At 40.8% G+C, this 17,328-nt stretch overlaps 1 protein-coding gene across 2 annotated transcripts; it reads left to right on the top strand.

The window, feature by feature from the left end:
* Positions 1 to 515: 515 nt before the first annotated feature.
* On the top strand, positions 516 to 16,197 carry MYLIP (myosin regulatory light chain interacting protein). Of its 2 annotated transcripts, none has more exons than XM_064443642.1 (7): positions 516 to 768; positions 1,878 to 2,020; positions 10,675 to 10,860; positions 11,608 to 11,805; positions 12,134 to 12,298; positions 14,065 to 14,485; positions 14,814 to 16,197. In XM_064443642.1, the coding sequence occupies exons 1-7, from the start codon at positions 682 to 684 to the stop codon at positions 14,901 to 14,903; spliced, it is 1,290 nt and encodes a 429-aa protein (XP_064299712.1). In that variant the 5' UTR covers positions 516 to 681; the 3' UTR covers positions 14,904 to 16,197. The 2 variants fall into 2 exon arrangements, with proteins under 2 accessions (XP_064299712.1, XP_064299711.1); XM_064443641.1 differs by having other exon boundaries at positions 1,830 to 2,020.
* The last annotated feature ends 1,131 nt before the right edge of the window (positions 16,198 to 17,328 follow it).

Below are 17,328 nucleotides of genomic sequence, written 5' to 3'. Positions count from 1 at the left end.
AGGGGCACAGGAACACGTCCAGGCAGGGTTTGAATGGCTCCAAGGAACCCCTCCGGGCAGCCTGTTCCACTGCTCTGTCACCCTCATAGTAAAGAAGATTTTTCTCATGTTTAGGTGGAGCTTCTGGGGTAAGAAGTTCTGGGCTGTTGCAGGTGACTGCGGATGAAGGTAATTGGAGTCGCTGAATCTTAAAGAGGAAAAGGCCCCCGAGGACCGGCCAAACCACGGCGGGCAGGGCCTGCGGTAGGGATTTTGGGGGACGGGGAGGGTGTGGGCAGCCCACGGGGAACCCCGCCGCCGGCCCGCCGGCCCGCGCCCCGGCAGGGGGCGCCAGAGAGCGACCACAACAACCACCCTGCCGTGTCCCGGCGACGGCGTCGCTGATTGGTGGCGGCGGCGGCCCGCAGAGATGAGCGGCGCTTCGTGATTGGTCCGCAGGTGCCGCTCGGAGAGGGCGGGGGGAGGCGGAGGGTATATGTGGAGCAGCGGAGCCGGCGGAGCGCAGGCACCGGGGGAGCGGGGAACGGCCGGGTGGGGTGGGCGGCGGAGGAGGCAGTGACTGCGGGCGGCGTCCGGGCGTAGGCGGGCGGCGGAGGGGAACGCGGGACGTGTGCGTACCTCCAGCCTGTAGCGACAGCTGCCGTTCCCCGCCGGCAGCGGCGGCGCTGGCTGGCCCCAGCCATGCTGTGCTATGTGACCAGGCCGGACGCGGTGGTGATGGAGGTGGAGGTAGAAGCGAAAGCCAACGGCGAGGACTGCCTCAACCAGGTGAGGGGGGGCTTTCCTCTCCGCCGTCCTTCCGCCCCGCCGCCTCACGGCTCGGGGTCCCGGTGACCGCTGGGCAGACCGTTGGTGCCTGACGGGCGCGTACGAGAACCGGTGGGGAGGGGGAGAACGGAGGAGGAGCGCGGCCTCGCCAGCTCGCGGCGCGCGCCCCGGCCGCTGAGGGCGGCGGTGGCGCGAGGCAGGGCCGTGCGGCACGACGGGGTGGCGGTCGCCGCAGTCTCCCCGCTTTCCTTGTGGTGGGTTTGTTTCCCTTCCCCCACCCTCCCCACACCGCATCACCCACCCCCCCCACCCCTCCATGTTGGATGCAGAGGTTCCTGCATCCCCCGCCTCGGGGCTCCCTGGCCACTTCTACCTTCTCCTTCCTCTAGCGCCCGTGGGAAGGGGCAGGCGGGGGAGCCTGCGGAAGGCCTCGGCCTCACTGCTGTGGCTTGCTCTAAACGTTCCTAGGGTCGGGGGGGACACGAGCGGGACCCACCTGGCCGGGGGGACCCCGCCCGGGCAGTGCTGAGATGAGCCCCCCTTGGCCTGCTGGAGCCACGCTGGCTGAAGCTGTCGTCTAGGTGCTTTCTCGCCTTTCTGTCGCCACCGCCTCTATGTGGCTGCGGCGGCTGCCGTGAGGATGCTGTAGAGAGCCAAACGTAGCAGCACAGTCTGTTTGTGGCGTCTAAATCAAACTTGTGGGTTGTACTTTTGTCTTCTTGCTTAGAAGGTGTTACTGAATGTGATGCTGAGTAACAGATACTCGCCTCTTTTGGAAATCCACTGACCCTCTTAAGTGCCTGTCCTGGGGGAGGAATTCGACCGTGGAAGTCCATGTAGTTTTCGATTAGTGTAGAAATTACCAATTTATTCTTGGTATTTGTCTACGTGCTGTTTTGTACACAACTTAAAATCCACTCGCTAAGTTATCTTTGGTGTAAAGGTGCTTACAGCATGATTTATTTTTTGCTTGAAATGAGCAGTCTGAAACACTACTTGATTCAGGTGATATTCTTCGTAGTTATGTTGTAGGCTTATTATAAAGAACCTGTTTGTTTCAGGTTTGCAGAAGGTTGGGAATTATAGAAGTTGATTATTTTGGACTGCAGTTCACTGGCAGCAAAGGGGAGAATCTGTGGCTGAATTTGAGGAACAGGATCTCCCAGCAGATGGATGGTTTAGCCCCTTATCGATTGAAATTAAGAGTCAAGTTTTTTGTAGAGCCGCATCTCATCTTACAAGAACAGACAAGGTAAGGTGAAGATGATTGTAAGTAGATTTAACTTATTTTGTTTCCAGTTTCTGTAGCTTATGGAAGTGATTACACACTGGTTTTTTCTTCCATCTTCTGGTAGTCTTTCTTCACTTTTCTGTGTAGTTTTAAAACCTTAGTGTTATTTAAATGCATTATTCCTTTTTGGGGAAAAAAAGAAGAGTAAAACTGGTAATGTTGTAAGTATTGTGCAGCTACCGGTAAGTAATGAGTGTGGGTAATTGCATAAGCACTTAGTGCTGGGAGTGGAAGGAGCTAAGCTAGCAGTAGCAAATTATTTATATGGTATTTGCATGCCCGATAGTAACCCCTGCTCAGTGGTGTTACTCTAGGTCATTCTAAACCACTGGTACAGGAAGGCAGGAAACAATTCCTCCCACAGAGCAAAAAACTTGCTGAATTCCTTTTCGTCTGGTATTATGTTACAGTAACTTTCAAATAGCTGCAGGCCCTTTGAGGCTACAAAAGAAGCAGCTGTTGTGCTTCTTCTGTGGCCAGTCCTCTTAACTAAGTTCTTATACTGTTAACCAATTGTAAGAATTAGTCTTCTGAGATTAGTAGTCAATGTTTGCTTTAATCCTTGAGTTTGATAACTCAACTGCAATTCATGTGGTAATGTTTAAAGAAAGCTGTGTGCACATATATTTAATGCTGACCTTTCAACTAATTTTTCTGTTAGTTTTAAATAGTTAATATAAATGGGGCATATTAAAATCTAGTGTCTATATGGTAATGCCAAAACATGTTTTTCACTACTCACCCTAACTTGGTACTTTCATAATTAGGAATGTGGATATAACACAGTTCTGCACAGAATATTTGTCTGAAGAACTTGGTCAGAGGTTGACAACATGATTTGGTGTTTATTCAGTAGAGAAAAGGTTTTCAGTTAGGAGTGTGCATTGATTGTTTTGTTTCTTGAACTAGTGTGCAGGGGAGGGGCTTTTGGGGAGCAGTGTTTTCAGCTCCTCAGTCCAGCTGAAGTTTTCAGAATGCTATGGAGTTGGGCTGTAGTTGTCCTATATAATACCTTTAGTTAGGCAAATGCATTCTAACCAAATTTCAGTTTTGCTGTACCTTATTTTGAAAAAATAAATTCCATGGCATGTCTTTGGTCTCTCTTTGAGTAGTTTCCTTAAAGAAATTTGTCTTTTGTTTAAATATTCTCAGTGAGAATAAGTATAACACCAAGTAACAAAGGGTTTTTATGGAGAACAAAAGGAGCAGCGCAATTTCATACCTGATGAGGCAGAAGAGACTACCCTGAGCATGTTGGATGTGTCTCCACACACAGACCAAATCAGGGTGGATCTGAGAAAACCTAAAGCTGATAGGTTTGGTGTTTTTATGCTATCCTTGATGAATGTTTGTTGAACTTCACAAGGTTTTTACAGGCACCTGTGTTTCTGCCTCCAACACTGTCAATGCAAGACTTGGCAGGTTGTGCAGGTTAACAGGGAGCTTGAACTGGTGAAATGTACCCCAAGGGCATAAAAGGCAGCTTGTATAGCTAGAACATAACAGCTCACATACGTACACCAAAGTAGTAAGTACTTCTCCACTACAAAGATCACTTTAAAAGGTTGTAGGTGGGACAAGCTTTCTTTTATGTATGAATTAAGACTGTTCTAAAACTAATATTTTTAACAAACAATTTTAAAATCAATTGAGGCTTAGTCATCAGAAGGTCTAAAATTCTGCTCTGGAAATAATTATCATTTGGGAGAGCAACAGGCTTTGAAACTAGTATTTAATGTCACTCTCTTGCAAACATGAATAGTCCTGAGGCTTCAGCTAAGCTGCTCAATCTACATTGAGTATTTCTAGTGTTCTTGCCAAAAACATACAAGTTGTAAAATAGTTTGCATTAGCTGCCTTTAGTTTTGCATGCCCAGTAGTCTACATGTAGCAGACCTAGAACTCCACAATGCCTGTGGTTAATGTATATTTCTGTAGTGTTAACACTGAGTTTCAGTAGATTTATCTTTTTCTACTTGGATCTGTTTGTGGATTTATATTTGCATGTAACTGTGCATTCACAGAGTTTGCATGTAAGCACATGTGGTATCAAGAACACAAACTTAAGCCTGCCACTGAACTTTGCATCAATAGGTGTTTCATAGAACTGCAAGGATTAGCTGCACAGTTATAGCTGACACCTTGTTTCTTACCTTTACTTGCAAAGTCAGTGTGCTGGTCGATGAAGAAATAGCAATGGGGGTAGCCATGGTTTCCTTTGGTAGTTATGTCCGCAACTGATGTAGGGTGTTTCTGGCAGAGCTGTTGCCTTCTGGTCCCTTGTGTGAAGAACGCTGAGGAAGTCTCCCAGTCTTTTACTTGCTGCCTCTGATGTTTTTACATATAAATAGATGCATATTGAGACTGCTTTTGAAATTTGGGAAGCTGCAAGTAATTCTATATTTTGTTGATATGCTTCATCATTATGATAAGTGTTGTGACAGAGTTGTTACCAGTTTTTTCTATATACTTTGGAAGCTTTGTCAGCCCCAGTTGTACTGCTTCGTTAGAGATACTTGTCCTGCACCTCAATTTAAAGCCAAGGTATATGTTTTTACGTAGCAATTTAATGTTCAGGTTTCTACATGCTGTGTGCAAAGCCAATCTGGCAACTGAACATCAACTTCTGGTTCTGGTACCTTTAATCAGAGTGCAATGCAGTGGAAGATTGCAACCTCATACATTTTAATCTTCTTATGGAAAGGAGCTTTCTTGCCACAGGGTGCAAAGGCAGAGCAGGTTATATTTGTACTTTGACCATGATGGCAACATCCACCTTCACTAGAAGTGCCTCGTAAATCGAATTGTGTGTATGTGGAAAAAACTTATTACCCTTTCTTTTTACAGGGTTAAAAGTGGTTTATTTTTATTGTTCTTTGGATACCAATTTCTAACTTTTTGACTGCCTGGTACTGAGTTTCACAGCAGGATTTTGTAGTTTAGAACTGTTTTCAGTGGAATGGAAGTCCTTTGGTGCAAGAATGCTATTCAAATTTAATCTGCTGTCAACTAGAGTTTTACAAACAAGTCTGAAATGCGGACAGAGCGCTTGTTTAGAGGAGTTTGAGTAACTACAGGTTTTTTGAATGGAGAATCACATTGGCCTGAAAAAGGCTGTTATCATTTTTGCTTAAAGATCCATGTGATGGTCCAAGATCTGGATCTGGCTTATGTCATGTTTGTTTTCATTGCTTTACTGATTTCTTGAGAGGTAATGCAACAGCTAGTAAAAGAAGTAAAAAGTCAGGGTTGTTTAATCAGAATGATTTATTGGGTGGAGTTTGTATCAAATTTGATTACTATGCACTGAATTGCAGTTTGGCGCTGGGACTTGGAGAAATGATTACACTTTGCTCACCAGCATTTTCAGGTGACACATTGGTGGTGGGAGGCATGGGGCTTGCTGCCAGGCCAGGAGGAGCTGTGCTGTGGTTGCTGTACTCCTTGAGGGTGGTGTTTGCAGTAGTGGGACCCTGGAGCATGGTGTAACAGTGGGTGACTGGGGCTAATTTGGCTGGCAGCTGCTCGGCTGGCCAGGGGAATCGATGACTGCAGCACTGGGGCATGGCCCAGCAGCTACAGGAGTGTAACCCAATTGGCCTGTGCCTCTGTCTTGGGGCAGTAAGTTCTTCTCTGGCCAAAAGCTTTCTTTGTGAAATGTGTAGCAGATAAGTTCTGAAACTGGCATCCACCTTAACAATGAGTGTTTGCTGAGCCACATGTCCAGCAGTTTGTGCCAAACAGTTGTCCAGGAGAACAACAGCTTTAAATCTGGCAGGATAAAGTCAACATTGCAGTGATTGCACAAAAGGAGAAATAATTTTAAAGTGAGTCATCTTTTGAGCAATATAAGATTTATTCAGATGTACTTCAAAATGGGCAAAGTTATTTGTCTTGTGTAATATGACTGGAAATCAAATATTCATATCTAAGCCATGACAACTTAAAAAACATGTCAGATTCTAACATGCCACACAATCTCATGAAGCATTCAAGAGCTGTATTTGCCAGCCTTGAGATAGGTTACTATTCTGGAAGCTGTTGAAAGTTGTGTGTGATATTTCCTAGTATTTGAATTATATTTACGAAGTACATTGTTTTTGCAGTGTTACCCAGTTGTATTGATGAATTAAAGTTAAGAACTGGCTTGTAAAATATTTTGATCAGATGGATGCATGTAGTAGGCAGAAAATAAGAAAAACATCTTATCCTATAATGTTGGGTAGACAGAGCAGCGGTGTCATATTTATTACTGTGCAATAAGTCTGCTGTAACAGACACCAGGGTCAGTTTAATGGATCTGTTTGTCTAAATCAGAGTTGAATTGCAGTTGGTAACCTTTCACCTGCTCTACTGAGAACAAATAAGAACAAAGATACTGAGAAACATAATTGTAACCGCTCCTTTGTATGAAGTGGCCTTATATCTGCTTTTAGAAACAGAATTATATTCTATTGCTAAGAGATCTTTATCAATATATTTTTAGGGAGAACAATAGCTCTTAATTTTGATTCCTGGACTGCGGAGTTGTAAATTTACTTCACAGTAGAAAGAGCCTTACCCTGTGGTAAGGAGTGTCATACCCCAAAGAGAACAGACAGTTCCTTGGGACGTATACTAAGATTCTTGTCAGTAGTCTGGCAAAAGAATGGGTTCTTTTGGCTAGATTTCTAGTTTAGGAATCATTAGTCATATGCAGATACTTTTATTGGTAAAGGATTGGGGTTTATCACTTTTTCCACTGCCAGTTAAGTTTAGAGCTTAAAACTTTTAATATAGTCTTTAGCTTTCCATTTGCTGTTTTCTTTTCCTTGATTAAAATAGTAGTAGTAACAGTTTTCAGTGCAGAACTTTGATTCCTAATGCACATAAATGTCCTCAATGAATTAAGAAAGATAAATTAATCTTGTGTTACATATACTCTACACTTTTCATAGTACTTATTTTGGGAGGTTGTTATTGCCAGTTCAGTTGGATGAACACTAACCAGGTGATTTGTCTTCTGTAGGAATTTCACTGTAGTGAAATACTGACATCTGTTTCTGGTAGTGGTGTTCAGTATAGTCAGCCTACATAATCACTTCACAGGGAGGCAAAAAGCAATTGATGTGATATCTAGGTTGTGACTTCGGTTTGGTGGCTGTAGTTTTTTCATAAAAATGGCCATCTGCTGAAATCTTACAATGTCCCCTTTCTACACTATTTGTATCAAATTACTTATGTGCAACTAAAATACATTAATCACACTGTACATTTGATTGTACTGACTGTTTTAATATGCACATAGAACTTAAATTGTGTGGAAAGCACTGGGGCAAAAACAAGGATACAAAGTAAGTATAAAATCACTAGTGTAACTAGTGCTTGAAGAAAGCATGTGATCCTGTTCTAATTCTAAAACAGATTTTTTTGGAAGGGAAGAAGTTCTGCCTGGGGAGTGACTAATGAAGTATAGCTCTGGCAAACTTAATGTTTTGTCCTTTAATCAGTATGTCTATGTACTGTTTTGAACTAACAAACTCAAAGGAAATGTTCTGTAACTGAATATACAGGAATATCTAGCTAGGATGAGGTTTGGGGTGAAACTAATGCTGGTTTAGGTTATATAGATTGTCTTTTGTACTAATGCTGTGATGTAGAACTTGGGCTACAAGTGCAATGGAAAGTTCTGCTTGTTCTTAAAGCTGTCACTAGTTGTTCAATGTCCCAGCATGTCTGGCAGGTGTTTGGATGCTGAGGAGCTGCAACAATTGATTGGTAAAGTTCAGAGTTTTGAAGCCTTGTTTTCTATGAAGATTTAAAGGCAAAATGAAACTTCAGCAAGAGTAGTAAAAAGCTGGAGAATGTGTTAAGAGAATATTGGGGCTGGGGGTAGGAAACATACCTTTTGTCTGACTTAAGTTACCTGCTACAAATTTGAAGTAATATTGATGTATCATGTAAAGCTGAAATAGTGAATGATCCAGAAACAAAACCAATTAGTTTCTTACGTGCAGTCAAACTAAGATATTCTACCAGCAATGTTGGAAATGTAACCTTTAGAGGACTTCAGTTATAAAAAGTTCAGCTTTCAGTTTTAAAAGTTCATTGTTTTAAAACTTGTTTGGTAAAAATTCCATTAAGCATCAAATATTAACACTGAAATAATTCTGTGAAAAACTGAGTACCTTTTTGCTGCGCAACCTGAGCATCTTTAGAGGTGGGAAAAGCTTTAACAATTTTTATTGTATCTAGATAGTCCTAGATAGAGGAGGGACACTGGATTAAGTGTTATGAAGTGATTAGGTCCCAATCTAATTTGCAAAAGCTTACATAAATACTTTCTGGTAACTAAGAATCTTTAATATGGCCAGGTTTTCTAGAGGTGGACTATTGGGTCCTTTAGACTTTGCAGAATTGGATAAAGAACTGCCTCAAGGCTCCTAATACTTTAGTTTTGCTTGATTATATTCAGCAGTAAAAGCACATTCTTTTGCCTTTCTGGTAAGGATCAAAAGACTTTCTAGTTCTGTGTAAAAATAAAAAAAAGATTAATGTGCTTTTGTAATCAGATTCTGGCTGGTGTCATCTTTTGAACCTTGAAGGGAGATGATTTTGCAATGGATATGAATATAACTTTGGAGAAATGCAATCTTAGAAAGACTGGATGTTGTATGCATAAAATAAATGGAAGGTACAGACATTTAGGTGTGGTAGTTGTAAACATGTCAGCTAATGAGAAGAAAATTGTCAGTTATTTCTTTGAAATACTGTATGTATAATTAGTACCTAGTTAAACTGACTGGAAAACCTGTTCTGGTATTAACAGAGGATCAGAAGTGAATGAAAAGCAATTTTATGAAATGTCAATCAGAATTTATTTTGGTCATATTGCTTTAGTAATTAATCAGATATTTTGCCTGGTTTTATGGACTGAACCCCAAAGGAAGTATGTACAACCTACGCATTTGAAAAGCCACAGCTATGCCTTTCTGTGGCCCAAGCCAAAAGTTACAAATTAGCAAGGTAGGAGAAAGGGATTGGAGCAGAGGTTTGGGACTTGCTGCAAGAAAAGCCTAAACAAGGAATAACCTGTTAACAGTGGAGACAACTGTACTGTCTGAAGTTCTGGTCTTCTTGCCACCTAAACTTGCATCCTGCACAGAGTGAGGATATTTGCTTCCACCAGACCCCCTCTAGACTGCTGATTGATGTCTAGACATCAGAGTGATGCAATTAGGCACTTGTGTCACAACTGCAATGAAGCCCTAACATGCCTCTAACTGCTTGCAAAAGGAGGTGTTGGAGCTGTGACTTGCTGCAGGAAATGGATTGTAGGGCAGCTTATGGGACAACTTAATACCTGTTTTTTCCTGATTGCAAAAGTTCTGGAGACGGGGCATCTTTTGGGCCGTATTTTCTTAGCTGCAGCATTTACCATAGTAGAGCTAAGAATGAACACAAATTTTGCAAGTTATGTAATTGCTCATAGTGGTGGAAAAGTAGCTCTACTTGCCTTGTGGCAATGGAATTGTAGGGTGTTACAACAGGATATATATAAGGTATTATCCAGAGTTCCTGTTGGAAGGAAAGCTAATCACTTACTAGCATCTTGAACTGCACTGAGTAATTCAGTATAGCTTTTTAAGAAAAGTAGGTTGTACTTAGTTTTAGAAAAAGTAAAATATAAATGTCCTGTTACTGTGGAAGCTAAGATAGTACCCTGTGGGTACTAGGCTTCATTTACTGTAAGACTTTTTTTAGTGATACATAACTACTTCTGCGTCTGGTTTCCCTAAATATGTTGAGTCTTAAGAGCAAATTCTAAGAAATTTTTATTGTCTTCCCTGAGGGGGAGATAAGGATGAATTTATAGAAGCTAAGGTAGACTGTAGGGGAAATTAGCATGCTCCTGTTAGTATTGGTGGACATTTTGATTTGTGTAATTAACTGACCTAGTAGATAATTAACAGCTTTGAATTTTTCAGCTAGTTGTCAAACCTGCCTTGATCCCAAGTGTAAAGGTTGGTCTGGCAAATATGCTTACGCAGTAGACGCTTCTGCATTTATTCCACAGTGCCTTTTCAGATGTTTCAAGATCTTCTGTTAATCATGTTGCTGCCAAAAGCACCATCTTACCTTTAACTGTGGTGGCAGAGGCACTTCAGCTGTGTAGGGAAAGTGTGGCTTTTCCTGTTGTGTAATAGATGTGTGTGCTGTTTTGGGCTGTTCTTCACAAATTTGCTTTTCTTTAATGCAGAATAACTTGTAAATGGCAAGAAATTGAAAGAAATTTAAGCATAGGAAACTAATCTGAATATATTTTATTGGCATTTTACTCACTAAATTGAAAGTACTAAGTAGCCTTGAGTTAAAGTAGTTCTTAAGAATGTGATATTAAAGCACTAATTTATTTTAATAGTGCTTTTAGATACAGTCTTCAGTTGTAGCCTCATCTCTACGTGAATAATAAGATGGAGGCCCTTTTCTTTCCCTTGTGCCAGACTTTCTCTCCTTGGAGAATTCGCAATGAAGGTACCGTTACCAAACATAACAGAGATGTTATTTGATATATATCTTGACTACAGACATCTCTTTAACATCTTCTGAAGCAAACATTTCTGATTCCATTGCAGGCATATGTTTTTCTTGCATATAAAAGAAGACCTTCTCACTGGTAATCTTCAGTGTTCTTCAGAGCATGCAATTGAACTTAGTGCGTTGTTGGCACAGATGAAGTTTGGAGATTATAACCAGAACACTGCCAAGTACAGTTATGAGGAGTTGTGTGCAAAAGAGCTCACCACTACCATTTTGGAGAGGTAAAAAAGAACACGGTGATATAACCTCCTTTTTCATGACCAAAAGAACAAGATTTTGTTATGCCCTTAACTGCTGATGCTATAGTATATCTTGTGTTAAAAAAGCCTTTGATCTCCAAAGCTGTCTAAATCATGGCCTGAATGTTTAACTAATATTCTGATTTCAGTTCACTTTAAGCTCAATTATGAGTGTTTTTGTGAAAAGCAAAAGCTGTTGAACTTTAGTAACCAGGGAAATATTGGAATCTAAATACATGGAGTGGGTAATCAAATTGCAAGTATGTCTTAGACCTACACTCGTGAAAGGAAGTAACAAGAACTTATGGCTTAGTACCCTTGCACTGAGAAGTAAACAGGATTCCTAAAACACCTATGCAGCTCAATTCCTGAATATCAAGACACTTTCAGTGTGTTATTCTTTTTCTATAGATTTTCTATTTTAGTTAAGAGCTTAGTAGTGGTGTAGGTTGGGGGTAGGGGGACTTGGTTGGAAAGCCATGATTACATGTAGCTTTTCAATTTCTAAGCAAATGCACAGTATTTTCTTCTGAACATTCTCAGGATGTTTTAGTAATTCTCAGTTCTTTCCAGTTTATGATTAGTGGAAATGTATAGCCAGATAAAGCAGGTCAGGAGCATTTACTAATCTGTTTAACTAGGTCATCTAAAAAGTCATGTTAAAACAAGCTGCTGACAGTAACAGCACATACTTGAGTTATTTCACCTACTCTTAATCTTTATCAACAGCATTATTGCAAAGCACAAGGAGCTAGAAGGCTTAAGTCAAGCTTCTGCTGAATACCAGGTTCTACAGATAGTTACAACACTGGAGAACTATGGGGTAGAGTGGCACTCAGTGAGAGATAGTGAAGGGCAAAAACTTCTTATTGGTGTTGGACCTGAAGGCATATCCATCTGTAAAGATGACTTCAGCCCTATCAACAGGTATGTGTTTTGTGGAACTGTTTTCATCTTACATTTTTCAGAAGTACTGAGCATGCCTCTGATTTTTACATAAATGTACAAACCTGCTCTATTAATTACTAAAAGGAGCTCTTGGAATGTAGGGTCTGAGAACTCTACCTGCTTATAATCAATATAATGGGCCTTAATACTCTACATTTTTGTAAGTATTTTTGAGGTGGCATCTTCAATCCAGCATTACAGACAACAGCCAGAAATCATTGTAACTTCTGATAAGTGCACCGTAGTAGTTTGTGGAAAATGCCCTTAAAAGCTAAATAACCTTTCCCTTCTTTATATTCATTTATAGGATTGCTTATCCCGTTGTTCAAATGGCAACTCAGTCTGGGAAGAATGTGTATCTGACTGTTACCAAGGAGTCTGGTAATAGTGTAGTTCTGTTGTTTAAGATGATCAGTACAAGGGCAGCAAGTGGACTCTATAGAGCAATTACAGAGACGCATGCATTTTACAGGTCAGTATTGCCACTGGAGTCAACTGCTGCTGATGGTCTTCACAGCATCTGAATTAAATGCTTAGGGAACCAGCAGTCTGACTGCACCTCAGAAATTCTCTGCAAAATGTCATTGTCTTTGCAGCATCTACTTTTCTCTTAAGCCCAGAAGCTGAAGCTTTTTGCTACTTTCTGTTTTGTGGGGTGGGAGCACAAGAAGAGCAAAACTACTTGGGCTACCACTATGAATAACAGGCTTCAGAATACAAACTTACTGTGTTCCTTGATACTTCATAAACAGTACATTTTTTGCCCCTCTGTAAGAGGGAGGATGGGAGAACAAAGGAGAAGAAAGATCTTGTCTTTCAAAATACCTAGGTGTAGCTCATATGCACATGTACTTGTTTCTCCTTTATTTGCCTCTTCCAGTTGCTAGACGATGCCTGTATGCCACCTTCCCATCCCCTGTATTTAATCTTCCTATGATTGCTCTGTCCTTGCTCACACGCCCAGGATTTTGTTTCATGCTGGCAGCTATCTGTTGCCTTTGTCCTATTGTTGTTTGAGGTAGGGGTGCTATAATCACTTGCTGATGGCTGATTTTTTTAAATCCCTTCTTATTCCTACTGTGAGATCCAACACTCATTGGTAGAACTAATTGTCAAAGACATTTAATTCAGAGAAAATGCCACTAACTACAACATATGTTTCAATTACTTTGTAAGAAGAATTGGACTTAAAGCAGAGGAAAGTACATACACTAGGCAAAGACCTGTCCAGCTTATTACAGTGATCTAACTTGATACTGTTACAGCAATTAACATCAACTAGTTGCCTTTATAACCACTGCAGCTAATCAGCAGCTAACTGCTGCTTGTTTTCTGAGCCTGATATTAAGCATGTCTTGTTCTGCTCTGTAACTCTATGCTCTTGCACTGCTGTCCTGCACTCTTCATATTCTCTTCCAGGCAATTAAAACATTATATAACTTAGACAGCCTTTCACTTTCTGATCTCTGTCTCTGCTTGTAACTTCTGCTGTCCTTCGCAGTTTCTGATTGTAATTTAAGCAGGCTTTTAGCTAGGCGATAGCATTTGGCTGTAAGCTTAAATCTTGGACTTCAGGCCTGGTGAGGCAGTAGTCCTTGGGTTCTGTGTCTTCTTTCCTACGTTGTCTAAAGAAATTATATGCCTTAACAGGCTTCTTCAGATTTAACTATATCACTGAAATGTGACAAGCATGGTTAGGGTAGCTGAAATACCCAGTGGCAAATAGAAATGGCTTAATTTAATTCTCTACACTGCATTCACACTGGTTCCCTTCAGATATAATGCTAGTATATAAGGTAGAGTAGAAATTTGGTTAAAGACATCGCTTGACTCTGCTAAAAATTTTTGAGCATGTGTAAAGAGGTGTTATGCCAAAGACTATTTATTGGAATTCTTTAACGCAATGTTTGGAAATTACCATATAAAGAGGTTGCCAAGCTGAACTGGATTAAGCAAGCACTGGATGTTCATATTAGCGTAATACCTTAAGTCCCTTCCATAGGCTAACTCTGTTCTACCAGACACTTCGCATATTTGAAGATGTAAAACAACTGTCACTTTTCCATTTTATACTCTTCACAGTAGAGTTGTCATGCAAACAACACTTGAGCTTAAGTATTACCTCAGACTGTTCTTTTTGCTTTGATTTCAATGCTGTTACTTCAACTGTGGGAACAGATTGTAGGGATAGGTTTATTGGTATTAAGTAACCAAGTTCACATTTGTCCTTTTCTGTAGGTGTGACACTGTCACCAGTGCTGTCATGATGCAGTATAGTCGGGACTTGAAGGGCCACCTAGCATCTCTATTCCTGAATGAAAACATTAATCTTGGTAAAAAATATGTATTTGACATTAAAAGAACATCAAAAGAAGTTTATGATCATGCAAGACGAGCTCTTTATAATGCTGGCATTGTGGATCTTGTTTCAAGAAGTGACCAAACCCCACCGAGTTCCCCTCTTAAGTCTTCGGAAAGTAGCATGAACTGTGACAACTGTGAGGGTCTCAGCTGCCAACAAACAAAAGCTCTGCAAGAGAAGCTGCGGAAGCTGAAGGAGTCCATGCTTTGTATGGTGTGTTGTGAAGAAGAAATAAATTCGACCTTTTGTCCCTGTGGCCACACAGTATGCTGCAAGACCTGTGCTGCCCAATTACAGGTAACTGCAATGCTGTTAGGATGTGATTTGGCAAATATGTGGAAGTTTTGGTTTTCTGTACACTTAAGTTGTGGATTAATATGTTGCTGTTGATATTCGAGTATAATTTATTTTCAAGTTCAGATGATGTGTTTGAAAGATGTTTTAGCTGGGCTAACTTACTTGCAGTGAGGGAAAGGATTAGCTCTGTGTGTGTCACAATACCCTGTTTTAAATACAGATTATAGAGAATCACTCAGTTATTGTGTACATGGAGGGAAGTCTCCAGTAAATGTAGAAACTCTCAAAATATGAAGTAAGCTAATTTCCTAATGTTTTTCCTTTCCAGTCGTGTCCTGTTTGCAGATCTCGCATAGAGCATGTCCAGCATGTGTACTTGCCAACCCACACCAGTCTTCTCAATCTGACTGTGATATGATCTACATACACACTTTAAACCCATCATGTACTTTTTAAGCTGCACTAATATGAAATGCAACCGTTGATTGTGAAGAAGGCAATCACTTTGGCACCTATCCACGATCAAAAGCAAAAATACTGCGTTTTTAACAAATATTCTTTGTTCAGCATGTCCAAAATGGTTTGGGACATCTTTTGGGAGCTGAAGTGTAATCTATTCATGTTACCTAAAAGGAGAATGATGCATAAGTTTGTAGCATGGCAGTGTTGCCAAAAAGCTTGGTAGCCCTGGAGGAATGTGGTGTACACATTGATATACCCAGCGAGAGCAATGCAGCCTTTTGTTTTACACTCTAAATCCTTTTTAGTACAGTCACTGCATTTATTTTAGTATTAAGACTAGCTTTTACAAATATCAGTTTAGTATGGCTCATAGTTTCTGCTTTTAGTAGACTGCTTTAAAGAGGAGCGAACTTTTAAAAAAAAAATTGGCTCTTAAACTAAAGTTACAAGGCTTCATCAAGCAGATGTGTTTAATTCAGAGTTCTGTTAAACAGCAAATGATTCTGAGAGAACAGCTTTGGAAGGGCAGGACAAGTTTGTTAAACTGAAAGTGGTGAGGGTGGGGCAGGAAAGTCTTCTGGTTGGCAATGTCCTGGGGAAGCGCTGTTATGGGACTTAATTCACAGCTGTCAGTGGGCAAGGTCCTTCCAGGCTTCACCCATCCAGCTTGGCTGGTGGCCTCAGGAGCTGCAGTCGGCTGCCTGTTAAGTTGGCTTTATTTTTGGAGACTGATTTTAGACTATTAAACATGTACCACCATTAATTTTTAAAGTAAGGGTTGTATATAATTTTAAATGCTTTCTTCAGTCAACAACTTTATTGGGTAGGCCATTTCCTGCAAAAATGTTTATCTCCACCCCCTACTTGGGCATTTTGGGCTCTGGTTTCCTAGTGTGTTCTCCAGGGTACAGAGGGAACTTGAGACCATGTTTGGGTGCAATACTGGCTTAATCAAAGCTAGAAAGTACACTGTCACTTTACTGAGACTTTCTGACTATACTTTTCATATTGCCTTAATGTAGCAGTAATGTGTGTTTATGCATCTGTTTCTTTGCACAGACATTTTGTCAAAATATTAAAACTCTACTTTTTTATGACACATTAGCATATAAACCTTACTCTAAGAGGGTATTTATTTTTTCACTTTGTAAAGAAAATTTTGTTTCCTCATGAAGCAAGAGCTTTGTCCTATATCGTAGGCAACTTCTGTCTTTTTATATTCAGATTAATAAAGGACTTTAAAAAATCTACTTTGTGTTATCAATAAGACTTTAATTGTTCTGAAATTCCTCTTGCAAGTCAGTAATGACCCAATACAGTGCGAAGTATTTTCATGTTTACAGTCTTGAGTGTTGTGATGTCATCTAAGGAGGAATGATGTTTTCTCAGGCGCATGCATATTTCAAGAGAGGGAAGAGAACCAGCATGGTATAACCACCTTTGTTCAGGCAGTATACTTAAACAGCTGACATATTCCAGCTGTAAAATAGCCTTTAGAATTGACTTTGAAGAACTTTCCTACAGCAAATTGCCCCAAATCTGGAGTATATTCCAGTGAGATGAGAGAAATGAAAAAATGCAGCTTGAGAGTCAGAGTTCTGGCACTCTTGTCTGGAAAGATCATAATTACAGATGTGATGTCTGTTTTTTTGACTGAAGCTATTAATGTTTACTGTCTTCTCACTGCTTTCACCTTTGTGAAGAGAAGGTGCTTGAGCACTGTAGCATGGACCTCTGGCTTACCCCCTTCAGGAAGCTGAGGCAGTGCTGGCGTCAAAAGCACCAAAGCTCTCTGGAATCTGTGGTGCTCTGTTCGGGTGAGTGTGAAGTCACTTAACTATGATACTTCAAAATCAGTTTATTGCTATGTAAATCAGATTATTGCAGAGTAGCATGTCCTGTTGTCAGGACTGTTCATCAGGGATTGAAGCTTGAGGGCCCTGGAGCTAAAATTATTTTAGGTTAGCTCTGAAACACTGCTGATGAAGGAAAGGGGGGTGGCTGCCCTTACAGGTAGGAGTAGGTGCACACGTGCATTGGTGTACAAGAGTGCTAGAGCAAACCTTCCTCTCTTCCCAAGATGACTTTGTTCTGTGCAAATAGAATTACATTAGTAGCATCTAATCCATCATCCTATGGCAGCTGGCTGCAATGGATTATAAATAAAAACTGATACTTACACAGGCATCTGATTTAAAGCATTCAACAAGATGAAGCTGTTCAAGTAGGCAAGCTTTAACTCTGGGCCCTTGTAATTAAATTGGCTATGTAATTAGACATACCTAATAATAATTCCAGTAGTTAGAGCTCTGACTGAGGTGGGGTTTGGCAGGTTACATGGTATAAGTGGAGTTTGGGCAAAGCCTGTGACTCCCGTAAAC

Source organism: Phalacrocorax carbo, chromosome 2, assembly GCF_963921805.1.
Source record: "Phalacrocorax carbo chromosome 2, bPhaCar2.1, whole genome shotgun sequence".
NCBI lineage: Eukaryota > Metazoa > Chordata > Aves > Suliformes > Phalacrocoracidae > Phalacrocorax > Phalacrocorax carbo.
This window is presented reverse-complemented; position numbering and strand designations above follow the sequence as displayed.

Excerpts from the sequence above, each read along its gene's own strand:
- MYLIP (XM_064443641.1), top strand. The coding sequence starts at position 682 with ATGCTGTGCTATGTGACCAGGCCGGACGCGGTGGTGATGGAGGTGGAG. Across the intron at positions 11,806-12,133 it reads GACTTCAGCCCTATCAACAG|GATTGCTTATCCCGTTGTTC; the intron begins GTATGTGTTTTG and ends ATTCATTTATAG. Across the intron at positions 12,299-14,064 it reads GAGACGCATGCATTTTACAG|GTGTGACACTGTCACCAGTG; the intron begins GTCAGTATTGCC and ends CCTTTTCTGTAG.